This window comes from Antennarius striatus, chromosome 20, assembly GCF_040054535.1.
Source record: "Antennarius striatus isolate MH-2024 chromosome 20, ASM4005453v1, whole genome shotgun sequence".
Taxonomy (NCBI): domain Eukaryota; kingdom Metazoa; phylum Chordata; class Actinopteri; order Lophiiformes; family Antennariidae; genus Antennarius; species Antennarius striatus.
This window is the reverse complement of record NC_090795.1, coordinates 14,965,001-14,982,589: the sequence shown is the minus strand read 5'-3', so window position 1 is coordinate 14,982,589 and position 17,589 is coordinate 14,965,001. Positions and strand designations below refer to the sequence as shown.

Here is a 17,589-nt window from a genome sequence, read left to right as displayed (position 1 = left end):
TCAACCGTGTCCCATCCTTGCTGTATACAGCTTGGATGGTCCCCTGTTTCCCCCTCCTGAGGTGTCGGACAGTCCTCCAAAACAACTTTGGTGCCGTCCGATAGTCCTTCTCCATGGCCTCTCCAAACTTCTCCCACACCCTGTTTTGCCTCCATCACAGCCGAGGCTGCAGTCCTTTTGGCCCGTTGGTACCTTGCAACTGCTTCAGGAGTCCCTAGGGACAACATGCCCCTGAAGGCCTTCTTCAGTCGGAAGGCTTCCCTGACCACTGGGGTCCACCATGGTGTTCAGGGGGCTACCGCCCCTTGAGGCACCCAAGACCTTGAGACCACAGCTCTCAGCTGCAGCTTCAGCAATGGAAGCTTTGAACATCGACCATTCAGGTTCAATGCCCCCAGCCTCCACAGGGATGCACGAGAAGCTCCTTCGGAGGTGGGACTTGAAGGCCTCGTGGACCGAGTCCTCCTCCAGACGTTCCCAGTTCACCTGCACTACTCGTTTGGGCTTACCAGGTCTATCCAAAGGTTTCCTCCGTCAATGGACCCAACTCACCACTAGGTGGTGATCAGTTGACAGCTCTGCCCCTCTCTTCACCCGATTGTCCAAAACACACGGTCGAAGGTCAGATGATACGATCACAAGATCAATCAATGACCTCCGACCCATGTTGCTCTGGTACCAGGTATACTTGTGAGCATCCTTGTGTTTGAACATGGTGTTAGTTATGAACAATCCGTGACTAGCACAGAAGTCCAACAACATAACACCGCTCGGGTTTAGATCAGGGAGGCCATTCCTCCCAATCACACCCCTCCAAGTGTCTCCATCATTGACGACGTGTGCATTGAAGTCCCCCAGAAAAACAATGGAGTCCCCTGCAGGGATCCCATCAAGGACCCCATTTAGGTACCCCAAGAAGGCCGAATACTCTGAACTGATATTTGGTGCGTTTGCACAAATAAGTCAGTTTTCCCTGCCACAGCCTTAAAGCGTAGGGGGGCGACCAGCGGTGCTCAGCTGGGGGCTTGTGAGTATCCCCACACTCGCCCTACGCCTCACGCCTGACACAACTCCGGAGTAAAACAAGGTCCAACCCCTATCCAGGAGTTTGGATCCAGACCCGAGGCTATGCGTGGAGGTAAGCCCCACCAGATCCAACTAGTAACGCTCCACCTCCAACAAAAGCTCCTTCCCTGCCAGTGATGTGACATTCCACGTCCCCAAAGCCAGCTTCTGCCGCCAAGGTCTGGTCCATCGTGACCCCCTGTCATCACTGCCACACATATGGCAGTGCACCTGACCCCATCGGTCTGCCCTGCGGGTAGTGGGTCCACAGGGGTGGGAAGAGTCCACGTTGCCTTTTCGGGCTGAGCCTTGCCGGGCCCCGTGGCAGACCCAGCCACCAGAAGCTCGCTGACGGGTCCTCCGTCTTGGCCTGGCTCCAGACGTGGGCCCCGGGCTTCCTCCGGGCAGGGTCACATTTCTCCCTTTTCCATTTTTCATGGGCTCTTCTGGAATCATTCTTTGTCTGGCCCTTCACCTGAGACCTGTTTGCCTTGGGTAACCCTACCAGGAGTACAAGACTCATGACAACATAGCTCCCAGGAAATTTAGGGCACACATAGCTCTCCACCACGATAAGGTGATGGTACATTGAGATTGTGCTTTTATGTTAAGCTAAGTCTGTTATATCTAAAGAACCAACATTGATCTGAAAGTATCTACATTATGAATTCAGTCCATTGAGAGGCATGAGTACAGCAATGTAATGTTAACATTAACAGTAGCCATCCATCCATCCATCTTCCACCGCTTATCCAGAATCGGGTCGCGGGGGCAGCAGCTTCAACAGGGAGCCCCAAACTTCCCTTTCCCCGGCCACATCCACCAGCTCTGACTGGGGGATCCCAAGGCGTTCCCAGGCCAGTGTTGAGATATAATCCCTTTAACAGTAGCATTTAACATTAATTAAGGGTAGTAAAGATTGCACGCTAATAATGGAAATACAGTATATAATGGCTGATTAAGAACGTAAACCAGTGTGTGGGTTACTTAATAAGCATCACGTGTGTGTCCCTAAATTTATTGTCTGTCTAATAGCCGACAGGAAATAAAATGCTGCAGTCAACTTGTGCACAAATCCTACTCACAATAAAATAAATGGGATTCATGTTTGACTAACCGTTTGTCTCAAAAAGTTTGGTTTCAGTTAGATTTTTTCATCTGTTGGTTTCTTTTGTTTGTTTTGAATCAATAAAAAATACACTCACAAACACACGCACACACATCTGTCTTTGTGGTCTGTCCAGGTATGGCTCTGTTCCTGAAGAATGTGACATTTCATGGCATCCTGCTAGATGCCCTCTTTGAAGAGAGCAACCAGGAATGGGAAGATGTGTACAACCTGCTGAAGGAAGGCATTATGGGTAGTGTTGTTCAGCCACTGAAGACTACAGTATTTGAGAGGGACCAGGTGGAAGAAGCCTTTAGATACATGGCTCAGGGGAAGCATATTGGCAAGGTTGTCCTGCAGGTCAGTGTGTCCTCTAAACATATTTGATATGATAGTGAGAGACCTATTGAAAACTGAGCACATAAAAAAAGTTGAATTAAAAATGGATTGTACTTGAATAGTTTACAACACCAAAGGGTGCTGCAACATGTAGAGGCTTCATGGCCGGGGATCAAACCACTGACCATCAGTTAAGATTCTGCCACTGAGCCACATACTGTATGCTTCCAAGGCTCACAGCACCTGGGATTTCCGGCAGCCTCCCATCAAATTTCAAACCGGGCCCCTGCCTGCTTCTTTTGCGAGATCAGACGAGGTTTGTCGTCTTCAGGCAACCCCTCTCAAAAAGTGAAGAAGACATGCTCAAATGAAAACTGAAAATATGCTAGAGTATTTTCTATTATTTTCTCTCCATTACAGTTATGGAAATATCATTGTAGATAAGCACATAATATGCATCAATCTGTTTTCTGACAAGTTTTTCTCATTACACAGGTCCGTTCTGAAGAGAAGGATGCAGAAGTCCAAACAGACTCCCCATTATCTTTGCCAGCTATCTGTCGCACCTTCTGCCTGCCGTCCCACTCCTACATCATCACGGGTGGACTTGGGGGCTTTGGTCTGGAGCTTGCTCAGTGGCTGACCGACAGAGGAGCACGTAAACTGGTGTTGACGTCCAGATCTGGCATCAGGAATGGTAACGCAAGCTGTTAAGCAAAGCTGTAAAGGTTTAAGTTGTTTTATATTCATTGTCATTGACAGCAGTTATATACCATAGTGTGTAGTTCCATCACCCATACAGAGGGCAGAATGATAAACAAAATTTTTGGAGTGGCAGTTTAAGAGAGAGCTGTTGAGAAATATAGCTAATTTCTGCTCACGGTTGTTGGCTGTTTTTATGGAAGTTGCCTTATTTCCAGATAAACATAAACAAGCTACACACTTGAGACAATAATACCAGACTGGGGGGCATGGCAGTGCTGCAAAAATGAGCAGTTGCATTTATACTTTCTCTAAAAATCAACTTCTATATTTAAGTATTGCAGAGAGCCTCTAAGATCTAGACATGTCATCCTAACAATCTGCAGTCACTTTCAGCCACTTTCAGAAAAAGCTCGTAACAAGACCAATTGTACTGAATAAACCAGTAAGACGCTGGCAAGCTAACCACCAAAACACTAAATCTCTGGGAGAACCAGGGGCTATGGAAAAGGGCAATAAGTGACATGCGATCCAGCCTCCGCCACCGCCCACCCAACCTGAGTATAGGGCCCCACAACCCCCCACACACCCGTCTGGCGCCTCGGAAGCCCAGACAGACCAGAGACAGGGATCACACCAATAGACCAGAAACCCCCAGTGAGCTTCAAACCCTCCCCGCGTTGCCACCAATGGAGTCCAGCTGAACAGAGGTGGCCAGCCCCAGCACACCGCCGGCAAACTCAGCCAGCCCATGTCAAGCCCCATCAGAGGCTCAAAGCAGCCAACCAGCCCACAGGAGCACACTACAGAGCCCCGCCTATAGCCCAGGTCCAATGAGAGAACGATGCTGACGCCAGCACATAACAAATTAAATAGTTCACTGGCCACCAAGCGCCAACCCCCAGTCAACAGCAGCTGTCTGTCTTCCCACCTATCTACCTCCCTCCACCATAGAACACATTATTATGTGGGTCCTGAAAGTTTGGTCAAAATACTCTAAAATCAGTGACAGTATGGGGGATCTCTACTCTGAAAATGGCTGGCAGCCAATGAGTTAATATGAAAATGATTCATCCTTATTAGTTAATTACGCCTAAATATTTGTCTGATTCAATCGGTTCCTTTATGTCCACCATCACATATCTTTTCAAAACTAAAACAAGCCTTTCCAATATTTATTTGGAATAACGGAAGGGCAATGCTACAATCATAACTTCATTTGCCATTGAACAGAAGAGGGATACAATTGGCCAGGTCATTTTTATAAATGAGAATTGGTTCTCAATTGGCTTACTGGTTAAATAAAGGTTAAAAAAAATGGTATAGGGTGCTGCCACTACCATAAGAGTACTCGTAAAGATTTATGCATCCATAAATATAGGTTGCACTTCAGGCACTGGCAAAGCCATTCATCAGCACAACGCTACCTTTCTCAGCCTTCAGTCTGTTGGAATTACTGTACTTTAATTAGTTGAAGAGTTACATTATTTCTAAGCATATAGTAATTTTTCTTTTGGTGTTAAGTATTTTAAGTTATACACATGTGTTTACAGTGGTGCAGAGTTATACAGTTATATACAGTCATGCACATTTATATGCAGTTATGTAGAATTAGACACAGTTATACAGTCATACAGATATATACAGTTATAAAGTCATATATAGACATATATAACTATATGTATATTGACTCAACAGCTTTGGAGATGTTCGCACAGCTGGTCAACGTGGATATTCAGATGATATTTGCTTTTTTAGGTTACCAAGCGAAGAGGGTACGTGAATGGCAGAGTCAAGATGTGGAAGTGCTAGTGTCGACCAATGATGTCAGCACGCTGGATGGAGCTAAACAACTTCTTGCTGAGGCCTGTGCACTGGGTCCAGTGGGTGGTATCTTCCATCTTGCCATGGTAACACACACACACACAAGTGCCTCATCATCAGTAACCTTACCTTTGTATTATTTAGTTCATTTTAAACCAGATGTAACCAAGTGAGATCACCGTTTCAAATATAGAAATAGCCATTAGTATTATTTCATTGTCTTTTTATAAGTTCTCAACAATGAATATTTCAAAGTAAGCCGAAGGAAAGAAAAATAGAGATAAAGCTGTGTTTTAGCTGTGAGATATTTTGCACCTGGATTAGGAACCACGTGTGTGACGGTCCACAAGCACATGAAGATGTTTAAAAAATGCCAAAAATGTTTTCAAGTTGTGCATGACCCATTATCACTACAAATTGAGCTGCAAAAATGTCTTTACAAGTTTAGGGTTTGTTGCAGCGATTATGTATCGACCTACTGGTGTTTTACATGCACCAAAACTACATTCCCCACAAGGCAATGATAGCAGAAGTCACTGCAGAGCAGCAAGCGGGCTTTGGGTTTCAATGTTTATCAGCAGGGCGGCATGGTGGCGCAGTGGGTAGTGCTGTCGCCACATCCCCGTGTCTGCGTGGGTTCTCTCTGAGTCACCCGGTTTCCTCCCACCTCCAAAAACATACGCTTCAGGTTAATTGACCGGTCCCAAATTGACCGCAGGAATGAGTCTGTGCGTGGTTGTCTGTGTCTCTGTGGCTCCGCGGTGCACTGGCCTGGAGTTTCCCCCACCTCATGCCCTAAGCCAGCTGGGATAAGCTCCAGGTTCCCATGACCCACGACAGCGGATGAAGTGGTCATTGACGATGGACGGATGTTTATCAGCAGTCGGAGCGGAGGATGAATTTAGCCACTCTCCTCCTCAAAACTAGCTTAAAAGGAAGGTGGACGCTGAGAGCTGGGGGCTTCAAGCCAGGTGGGAGTCAGAATTTATGTTCAAATAGGTAAAAAGTAAACCTGTCTGCTAAGTTTGTACGTTTCATTCCCGACAATGCCCCAGCTGTGCATCCAAGCTTCTCGGACACACTGTTTCGTAGCACAGTCCTGTGTGAACAATTGCTTTCGCTGATGAAGCTGAACAAAATGTCACACAGGAGCCGTCTGACTGATAAACACCTTCACTCAATCCTGAGGATTTCCTCAGCTCAGAGCCTGACCCTGAATATTGATGAACTTGTACGAAAGATGAGACACCGTCAAAATCAGGGTTGGCCTCAGACAAATGAGCATCACAAAGCAGTAATGTATTTTCAGTTTTAAATTCGGTTAAATTTTTACATTTGTTTCTACAAGACGTGTTGTTTCTTCGAAGGAAGTATTGTTTTGTCTATTTAACATAGATTTTTGTATTTTATTCATATTTCATTTGAATGGACTCTGGGAGAATTGTAGATAAGAGCCATGAGAGAGGATACAACTCATTGGATTTTCTATTATTTTACTATTTGAAAGTAGTGATTGGTAGGATCATAGAGCAGCACAATAATTTTTTAAAAATTGCATTATTATTGTGTATGCACAATATTGTTCACGCAGTCATGCTATATACCTGTACATTGTAGATTCTCACTGAAGGCATCAACGCTATGACTGAACACATGTGGAGTTATGTACTTAAAAAAAAGGTGAAATAACTGAAAACATGTTTTATATTCTGGTTTCATCACAGTAGCCACTGTTTGCACACTCTTGGGTTTGTTTCAATGAGCTACAAAAGCTAGTCAAGTTGAATGGTTTTCCAACAGGAGTTCCCCGATGGGTTTAGCACTTGTTGGTACTTTGCCTTCACTCTACGGTCCAGCTCACGCTAAATCTTCTCAATTGTGTTCAGGTCCGGTGACTGTGAAGGCCAGATTATCTGCCGCAGCACTCCATCACTCTCCTTCTTGGTCAAATAGCCCTCACACAGCCTGTCCTGTTGAAACATTGATTGTCCAACTAAACACAATCCGGATGGGATTGCATGTTGCTGCAGGATACTGGGGTAGCCATGCTGGTTGTGTGCCTTCAATTTTGAATAAATCCCCAATAGTGTCACCAACAAAAAAACCCACACCATCACATCTCCTCCTCCATCCTCCACAGTGAGAACCAGGCATAAAGAATCTGTCTGTTAACCCTTTCTGCATCTCACAAAGACATGGCAGTCGGAACCAAAGATCCCTAATCTGAATTTACCAGACCAAAGCACAGATTTCCACTGGTCTAATATCCATTGTTTGTGTTTCTTGGCCCAAACAAATCTCTTTTGTGTGTTGCCTCTCCTTACCAGTGGTTTCCTAGCAGCTATTTGACCATGAATGCCTGATTCAGTCTCCTCTTAATGGTTTAGAAAGGTGTCTGCTGGTTGAACTCTGTGTGGCATTCATCTGGTCTCTGATCTGAGCTGCTGCTAACTTGTGATTTCTGAGGCTAGTGACTGGGATGAACTTATCCTCAGAGGCAGAGGTGACTCCTGGTCTTCCTTTAAGTTATTTCATCTTTTTTGTTAAGTACATAACTCTTCATGTGTTCATTCATAGTTTTGATGCCTTCAGTGAGAAAGTAAAATGTAAATAGTCATGAAAATAATGAAAACACGCTGAATGAGAATTTGTGTCCAAACTTTTGGCCCAACTTTATATATGATGCAAGCAATATCATTGCATATTTACGTATTAATTTATTATAACAAAGCCATATCCATGACCAAAGGCAGATTTACACGTTTTGCAATATATATTTGTTTCGTATATTTAGTTGTTTTTTCGAGGTTTATTTTTTCATCATGCAGTGAGTGTTTATGACATAGTTAACTAGATGATATAATTATTTGTAACGTACTAGCAGTCACAGTCAGCATCCATCTGTCTACCTCAATTTTCCCCCCTTCTCCCCCCTTCCCAATCTGTCTTTCTCTCTGTCTCTCTCTGATTATCTGGTAATTTGGCTTTTATGAATAAACGTGATTTTAAAAAGAAAAAAATCTGTCTCTCTCAATCCTCTTTACATGAATCTTTTGGATTTTGTGTCGTGATTATCTTGTAATTTGGTTTTTTATGAATAAACGTTATTTTAAAGGTCAAAAATCAAATTTACAACAGTCTGAAAGAGGGCGTAAAAGAAAAAATGATTCGCAAAAGATAAAAAAAATTACTGCAAGACACAAAAGGTTCAAGGGCCAAAGTGGAAAATGTCTTTCATGACCTCAACTTGTTTCAGCTTAGCCTCAGCTTTTATTTGAAGAATCAAGATAGAAGTGACCAACCAGTCTTTACAGAGGTTTGTAGATTGAGGAAACTAAAGACAAAAGTAAAAGGGATAATTGTGAAGAACGAATAGGGTTCTTTTGCCTTTTTATTTGTTTTGTTTGAAGTTAAAAGGTTAAATGTTTCTTTGTTCAGGAAACACACAGTTCTATTGAAAATACTCTTTATGTGAATCTCTTTTGGATTTTGTGTCAACGTGATTATCTTGCAATTTGACTTTTATGAATAAATGTGATTTTAAAAGTTTAAAAAAAAAAAACCTCTCTCCCTCTCTTTCTCTCTCTCGTGAGATCAGCTATGATTTGGTACTATATAGATGGCACCAAGAGTTTGAGATCTGCTTGTGTGTGGAAATAATCTTTTATTGTTGTTCTTTAATCTTACCCTAACTTCTCTCATCAGGTTTTGAAAGATGGCATGTTGGAGAATCTAACGCCTCAGCTTTTCATGGATGTTAACAGACCTAAATATGATGGTACCATCAACCTGGACATGTAAGACACACAGTTGATTCCGGTTCTACATAAAGACTGCTATATTGGTCTCATTATGACCACTGGTTTCCATTCTCTCTCCAGAGTGTCAAGGAAGTTCTGTCCAGACCTCAGCTACTTTGTGTCCTTTTCCTCAGTCAGCTGCGGCCGTGGTAATGCTGGCCAAAGTAACTATGGTTTTGCCAACTCTGCCATGGAACGCGTCTGTGAAAAGCGGCATTATGATGGCCTGCCTGGCCTGGCGGTTCAGTGGGGAGCCATTGGTGATGTGGGTGTGGTCCTAGAGACCATGGGTAGCAATAGTACAGTGATTGGTGGCACCCTGCCACAGCGAATCACATCTTGCTTGGACGTGCTGGACCTCTTCTTATGCCAGCAGCAGCCAGTGATGTCGAGCTTTGTCCAAGCAGAGAGGACAGTGGTGACGAGCGGGGCGGGAAGTCAGCGAAACCTTGTGGATGCTGTTGCTCACATTCTGGGTAAGATGTTGTCTAGACTGGATCCAAAGGAATTCCTGGAACATCAGAAACCTCAAACAGATCTGAAAAGTGTGTGGAGAGCAGGGCTGCTGCGCAGGGTTTTTTTTCCCAATGTACTCTGTCGACTGGAAACAAGTGTCTAATAGAGATAATCATTGGTTTGAAACGGAATGCTGCGGTAGACCTATAAAGTGTGATGAATTAGAAGAACACAGTTTGGAAAGTTGCACAGCATATCTTTTGTTTCCACTGACGAGATGTGAGTGGAGAGGTTGGTGTTGGCACCAGTATAAGCACACATCAGTCTTAACTGGTGCAAAATCTGCATGGGGAATGGCTCATCCACCTCAAATTGTTCAATTCTCATTATGTGCTGACTTTAGGTTGAATAGGCTCACATTAGCACGGTGTGGATCATCTTAACATAAATTAACAGTTTAGTAAAAACAGTGCTATAATAAGTCATCCACACATTTCACAAGGGAAATATGTGGGACTTCTCCCAGTGTGGATTCTCTTGTATTTGTTGAGTGTGATTTGTTCAGGCTTGCTGTCTCTCTCTCACCCTCAGGTGCACAAGACGTGAACAGCCTGAATGAGGATACATCATTGGCTGACCTGGGCCTGGACTCTTTAATGGGTGTGGAGGTCCGTCAGACTCTGGAGCGTGACTATGACATTGTCATGGCCATGAGGGAGATCCGCCAGCTTACCATCAAGAAGCTGAGAGAGTTAGCCAGGAGCAATCCAAGCAGATCAGATGGTATTGTTGTTGTTTTATGACTATTATTATTATTAAAAAATAATGTTATGTGTAATGTTGCAGTAAATCCAGCCCTACAGTATGTGGATAATTTTTTAAACCAGCGTATGTAGAATGACAAGTTTTTTTTCCTCCTTCAACTTTTCAGACTCTAACATCACTTCAGCCAAGGATGGCATCCGCTCTTTGACGGAGTCTGATCTGATGCAGTTGTTAGTCAACCCTAGAGACCCCACAGTGATACCACTCAACGATGTTCAGAGCCAGGAGAGGCCTCTGTTTCTGGTTCATCCCATTGAGGGCTCCGTTGCTGCCTTCAAGACACTTTCTTCCAAGCTGAGCATGCCTTGCTATGGATTGCAGTGCACTAAAGGTATTTTGTGTCCATACACCCACCAATTGAGATTCATAAAAGTGTACCAAAATATGACCAATCATTTCCCAAAGACAACAGTGTTTTTTCTGGACTATAAGTCACCCTTTTTTCATGGTTTGGCAGGTCTTTCGACTTACACACAGGTGTGACTAATATAGTATATTAACTTACTGGCTGCCATTGAGGCCAATAGAAATCAATTCAAATCTAGACGGTCACTGCTAATTACATCTAAAGATGTCAATTATGTGTTTTAGCGGGAGGGGCGGGGGCACAGTGTGGCAGAGCTCCCCTATCAATATCATACTCCTACAGCAGTGTGGGTGTGAATAATCCCCTCTAGGTGGCAGTAGTGCTGTGTTTAAACAAGCAATTGGCGTCTATTATATGAAAATAAGACGAGAAGAGACAACAAAGAGGATCGCAAAACTTTGGAAGCTGAACAAATTTAGGCAGCTCAAACTTGTACAGACAATATTTCATGCTAGTTCTGTGAAAAAGTGTCACAATCTTGAGAAAAGATGACTAATATAATGCATTGGATGAACAGGTGGAGGTTAGAATCTCATCCCCGTCAGTGCAAACTCTGTACTGCAGAGAACTGCTTTCAGTCCTCATTAGATTTATAGCTGCAACAGCAGAAAAAAGAAAATATTATTCGAAGATGTTGAACAAAGTTGTATAGTTGTAAATACATGATTTCCTACCAAAATCTTTCTTTTCAGTGATGTTTTTGTTGTTTTATAGAAGTACACCACTGTTGATGTTTAAGTGTCACAAAAGCTAAAGTGTTAGCGTCAGTTTTGCTCGACATGCCTCTTAAAATAAAAAGCTTGTTTTCTCAATTTTTTGGTCAAGAACAGGTGTTTCTGCTGAAACCACCCAATGTTTTACTGCCCATAACTAAAAAACCCCAGAGGCTATAATTTTTTCCCTGATGAAAGAAGCGAGTATACACTTCATTTTGAGTTTCATTTTGCATATAGTCATGGAACTCAATATTCTGCTCCAAAACACTGGCGGTATAACAAAGTCTGCTCTGAAAATGGCTGGCAGCCAATGAGTTGAAATAGTGTATAATTTCATATGTTGGCTATTGGTTCACATGTTGACTATTTTCACACAGGCAGCCATGATAGGGAACTCTAGGCTTGTATTCCAGTAACATCTACTCCTATTACTCCTGTACCACTGAAAATGTTAATTTAAACATCAACGTATATTGTCAACTGAAAGTGATTGAAATGACATATGCAGCAGAAAACTGTAATTCAGCAGCAGAAATTAGTCATCTGAATAATTTCATATCACTTATGGTTCAGGCGACGATTGACCGACAAGCAGCAGCAGCAAGTTGCAGCAGTTTTCAACTTCTTAAGCTTTTAACCTCAAACTATTCTACGGTTTTATATTCTATTCAATTCAAAAAACTTTGTGTCCCCAACGGGCAATTGAAAACTCTTTGAGCAGCTGTATTACAAGGATAAGATGTGTGCAAAATTTTTTTTAAAAATACAAATGCAGAGTGCAAAAACAAGACCCAAACACACAAAACCAATACTAACAATAAAAGACAGAATGAAAAGATACATACAGAATAAACAGGTATTTAGAATCAGAGAGTCAGAGAATCCGAGTTTTTTTATTGTCATGCTGACACACGTTTACATATGACAGTGCGAAATATGTCTCTGAAGGTCCAAGTCCAAGTAAGCCCGGTTGATAAATAAGATAAATAAGATTAAATAAGATAAGTTAAGAAAAGATAGGTTAAAAATGTAAGATAAATAGGAGAACAGAGAAAAGTTAAGAATTGTAAAGTGTAAATTGAAAAGTGTCTGTACAGCAAAGTCTATTTACTGTGTAGCAGCTGTAAATATTTATAATAAAAATATTTATAATATATTAAACTGTAGAAACTATAAAAAATATAAAGATATCCAGAACAGACTCTTTCTGACCTAATCTCTGCAATTGCTTTCGCTTTCTGCTGGTGCTAAAGTCTGTACAAGCCATAACCAGCAACACCACATTCAACTTTAAGCTCTATTTTCTCTGTTTAACCCCAACATGGCAACAGCCCAATAACCTTTTTACAGCCACCCAAAAATGCAACTTCGAGTTGAGTTTGTATGTTTTCTTCTTCGTTATGTTTTTTTTTTTATACTGAGGAGCAATTTATTGTCCGGAAAATATGGTATGTACATATACTGTAGATGGTGTATTAATCCTGGAGGAAATTGTGTATTAGGGTTGGGGAACACTAATATTGTAAATAATCTTTTAATATTTTAGAGAATGGGTTTTTCTTGTACATTTATGTATATGTATCCAGTATATGTACTGTATGTCAAATTTCCACTGGCCAGTTAGACTAATTTCAGTACCCCCTGTCCCTAGCTTCTCCACTGGACAGCATCCAGTCCCTGGCTGCCTACTATGTCAATTGTGTTAGACAAGTCCAGCCAGATGGGCCGTATCGAATCTCTGGATACTCCTTTGGTGCATGTGTGGCATTTGAAATGTGTTCTCAGCTTCAGACACAAAACCAGCCTGTGGAGGTCCTGTTTTTGCTTGATGGATCCCATTCTTATGTGGCAGCATACACACAGGTACAGTATTGACCACACACATTCCCACAATAGTCGTCAACGCAATATTTGACCTATTTTCTTATTTTCCTATGTGTCTGGGAATATCATTCATTCACACTTGAATTACTTCTATATTTTACACATTTTGTCTCATTTCTCATGAATTCACCATCTGGATCAGGGTCAAAAAACATGATTCCCAAAAACTGACAAGCAAAAATAAATTATGCACCTTTGACATGTTAGACCCATAAAGTTTTATTAAATTCTTCTGTTTGGTTTCTAGACCTACAGGGCGAAACTGACACCAGGACAGGAGTCCGAGGCTGAGACTGAAGCCCTATGTGCCTTCATCCATCAGTTCACTAGTGTTGAGTACAACAAGGTAAACCCAGCCTCCACAAGAGGTTTTCATCAGTCAACCATTCACACAGACATTTGTGTGTCGACTGTTGTGCGACTGTTGTGTGACCCTGAATCACCCATCTTCAGCGGTTTGGTCACATTAAAAAAATAAATGACTCTTGCAATCTATAGTCGAAGCAAACTACATGCAGCATAATGTCACAATGTTTGCTATTAGCACACCTAAGGACCTCATCCTTTTGAAAGTGTAGATCTCAGAAAAGAAATTGTTGAACTTTTTCTCTTAAAGATGTAAAGTGACAATTTAGAAAAAACAACATCCCATCATTTTACTGATTTTTGGGTTATTGAAAGTTTGGTCAATATCTGGTTCATTAAAAAAAAAAAACAATTTCTGTGATTATATGTGCAGACTCACAGTTTCTTCTTTCAGAAACTGATATCTGATGTCACAGTTCCTGTAACTATTGGTTACAGAAAAGGCCTTTAGTGAAGAAATGTTTAAAAATATTATAGCTACAGTTTTAATCCCACTTGATATTCAGTTGGATGCATATGACTGCAGACATTAAGGAGAATTATGGGGTTTTTTTATCCTCTACTGTGACCGTTCACTTCGTGAAGCAGTTGCTGGCTAAAGCTCTCATTAAATTTTCTTCTTCTGCAGCTTTTGGAGGTTCTTCTCCCCTTGTCGGACCTAGAGGCTCGTGTTAAGATTGTGGTGGACATAATCGCCTCCAACCATAAGAATATCAGCCAAGATTTGCTGCACTTTGCAGCCACCACTTTCTACTACAAACTGAAGGCTGCTGATAGCTATGTACCAATGACAAGCTACCATGGCAATGTGACGTTGATGCGTGCTAAAACCAGCAGCGAGTATGAACAAAATCTGGGAGCTGACTACAAGCTAAGTGAGGTATGAATCCTATCTTTTTCAAAAGTGGAGTTCTTTGTCTTCTGTACCCCTGCACCCATGTATTTCACTGAGCAGTGAATCTTGTACCATCTTTTCTGGCGAATGACTGATCCTTTTAGTTATCCAGCCATAGCTGGACAACTGAAAGGCTGTTCACTTTTTAACATTTTTATGTGAACATGTGAATATTGCCAATATTGAGCCTGTTCACCATTTTGATACATAAACACGCACACACATACAGTTGCGTTCAAAATAATAGCAGTCTGTTTAAAAAATTGAGCAAAGCCCAAATTTCTTTATTTCCATGCATTGGGAACACTGCACATTATATTCTAAATCAAAACATGAAGAGAAATGAAGAAAAAGGAACATTGGGCTGTTAAAAAAATAGCAGTGTCTGCATTTTACTTTACAAACTCAAATATTTACTGTATAAACTAAAAAATATCCAGGATTCAGCATTCCTATGAATCACTAAACTAATATTTAGTTTTATAGCCACTGTTTCTGAGAACCGCTTCACATCTGTGTTGCATGGAGTCGACCAACTTCTGGCGTCTGTGAACAGGTATTCCAGCCCAGGATGATTTGACAACATTCCATAATTCCTCTAGAAACAGCATTTTTAATGTCACCCCACAAGTTTTTTATCGGATTAAGGTCCCGGGATTGGGCTGTCCACTCCATGACTTTAATTTTGTTGGTCTGGAACCAAGAAGCTGCTCGCTTACTGGTGTGCTTGGGGTCGTCTTGTTGAAACACCCATTTCAAGGGCATTTCCTCTTCAGCATAAGGCAACATGACCTCAAGTATTCTGATGTATCCAAACTGATCCATGATCCCTGGTATGCGATAAATAGGCCCGACACCATAGTAAGAGAAACATCCCCATATCATGATGCTTGCACCACCATGTTTCATTGTCTTCAGAGTGTACTGTGGATTGAATTCAGTGTTTGGGGGGTCGTCTGACAAACTGCCTGCGGCCCTTAGACCCAAAGAGAACAATCTTGCTCTCATCCATCCACAAAATGTTTCTCCATTTCTCTTTTGGCCAGCCAATGTGTTCTTTGGCAAATTGTATCATCTTCAGCACATGTCTTTTTTTTAACAGTGGGACTTTGCGGGGGCTTCTTGCTGATAGATTAGCTTCACACAGGCGTCTTCTAATTGTCACAGTACTCACAGGTAACTTCAGACCGTCTTTGATCATCCTGGAGCTGATCATTGGCTGAGTTTTCATCATTCTGGCAACTCCTCGACTACCATTGGAATGGTCCAATGGTAGTCTTCCATTTTCTTCCACGTCTCTCTGGTTTTGCTTTCCATTTTAAAGCATTGGAGATCATTTTAGCCGAGCAGCCTATCATTTTCTGCACTTCTTTATACGTTTTCCCTTCATTAATCAAAGTACACTTCTGAACAATGTCTGGAGTGACCCATTTTTCTCAGGTTTTCAGAGAGAAATGCATGAGCAACATGTGCTGGCTTCATCCTTAAATAAGGGCAACCTGATTGACACCTGTTTTTACACAGATTGAATGACTTCACTAATTGAACTCCACACTGCTATTTTTTGAACACACCCCTTCAGTTCAGTATTCAGTTACACAGACTCAGGAGCATACATATCATGAATGTTGGCTCTGTTGGTTTTCTATGACCCTACTACAGCAACTGGTAAATTATTTGCCATGCAGTAATATAATTTGTACCAAAAACAGGTTATTCATATTGGACTGCTATTATTTTGAACACAACTGTACATGCATATATACATGAGGCAAAACAAGGTAACAAAAATACCCCAAAACATGAACATATTTAAAAAAAGTGAGTAACAGCACATTAGGGACATAGTTCTGTTATACAGTTGGATGGTCCAGGTTGGGACGGATATGCAAAGTCTTTCTATAGTTAACCTCTAGAAAAGGAGCCTGCTGCGAATGGAAGTAATTGTGAGGTGGTGTCAGAGGATGGCTGGCATACTGATGGGACAGCATCTTGTTTTTCTCTTTGCAATGCCCATCATAGACTCCAGCCCCATCTCAACTACTGACCCAGCATGCTTGATAAGCTTGTCTAGCCTTTGTGTGTCCCATGCATTATGATCAGCTTTAGGAGGAGGGGCTGGATTATGGCATTCTCATTTTGGGATTTGTCAGGTCCAGGTTCAGCATCAGTATGTGCTCAAAGACTGAGGTCATTCCATCAACAAATTTTTTCCCCCCAATTGTACTGGCATTTTCCAAGATGACAATGCCTAGATTCTTTGAGCTGTTATTGTGAAAGAGTGGTTCAGGGAGCATGAGACATCATTTTCACACATTGATTGGCGACCACAGAGTCCAGACTTTAACCCCATTAAGAGTCTTTGGGCTGTGTTGGAGATGGCTTTGCCCAGCAGTCATACTGTACCATCATCAATGCAAGATCTTGATCAAGAAATAATGCATCACTGGATGGAAATAACTCTTTTGATATGCAGTAGCTTATTACAACAATGTCACTGGGAATGCATGCTGTAATCGAAGCTAAAGGCAGTTCAAAAAAATATAGTGTGAGTGTGACTTTGTTTTTGGTGGCAACTTTTTTTGGCCAGGGAGTGTGTGTGTGTATGTATGTATGTGTGTGTGTGTGTGTGTGTGTATATATATATATATATATATATATATATATATATATATATATATAAAATCTGTTTCACCAATCTTCTCCATTTGGGTCGGTCCGGTGCTAGGGGCTTAGCTTCAGCAAGTGGTACGCCCATACGTTGTAGGTCCCCGGAGACGGGGACCTACAACCAACCGGCTAACCACATAGTAGTGGTGGACAAAGAGCAGAAGAGAGCAGTGGTGATAGATGTGGCTATTCCAGCTGACGCCAACATCAGGAAGAAGGAACACGGAAAGATTAATAAGAGGTATCAAGGGTTGAAAGAACACCTGGAACATATGTGGAAGGTTAAGGCTACCGTGGTCCCTGTGGTAGTAGAAGTACTTGGAGCAGGGGCCCCCTGGGGCCCAGTGGTGGGTAACAGTGGTTTTCTGAAGTGTTCCTGAGCCCATTTGATATCCGCTACACAGTGAATGACTAAGCATTTAAGGGAAGCTGTTTTCATACCCAGTCATGGCACACGCCTATTCCCAAGTAGCTTGTTCACCTGTGGGATGATCCAAATAAGTGTTTGACGAGAATTACCAAACTTTCTTAGTTTTTTGCCACTTGTGCCAGCTTTTTTGAAACATGTTGCA

At 42.0% G+C, this 17,589-nt stretch overlaps 1 protein-coding gene across 2 annotated transcripts in view; it reads left to right on the top strand.

Annotated features, from left to right (window-relative positions):
• The window catches only part of fasn (fatty acid synthase), a 64,446-nt gene that overhangs the window by 38,991 nt on the left and 7,866 nt on the right, over positions 1-17,589 (top strand). For both annotated transcript variants that reach the window (XM_068343579.1, XM_068343578.1), the window contains exons 32-41: positions 2,310-2,533; positions 3,008-3,209; positions 4,973-5,124; positions 8,744-8,835; positions 8,920-9,314; positions 9,886-10,077; positions 10,226-10,450; positions 12,854-13,065; positions 13,334-13,432; positions 14,081-14,332. In XM_068343579.1, the coding sequence (XP_068199680.1) occupies positions 2,310-2,533; positions 3,008-3,209; positions 4,973-5,124; positions 8,744-8,835; positions 8,920-9,314; positions 9,886-10,077; positions 10,226-10,450; positions 12,854-13,065; positions 13,334-13,432; positions 14,081-14,332 (2,045 nt within the window). The remainder of the gene's footprint in view (positions 1-2,309; positions 2,534-3,007; positions 3,210-4,972; positions 5,125-8,743; positions 8,836-8,919; positions 9,315-9,885; positions 10,078-10,225; positions 10,451-12,853; positions 13,066-13,333; positions 13,433-14,080; positions 14,333-17,589) is intronic.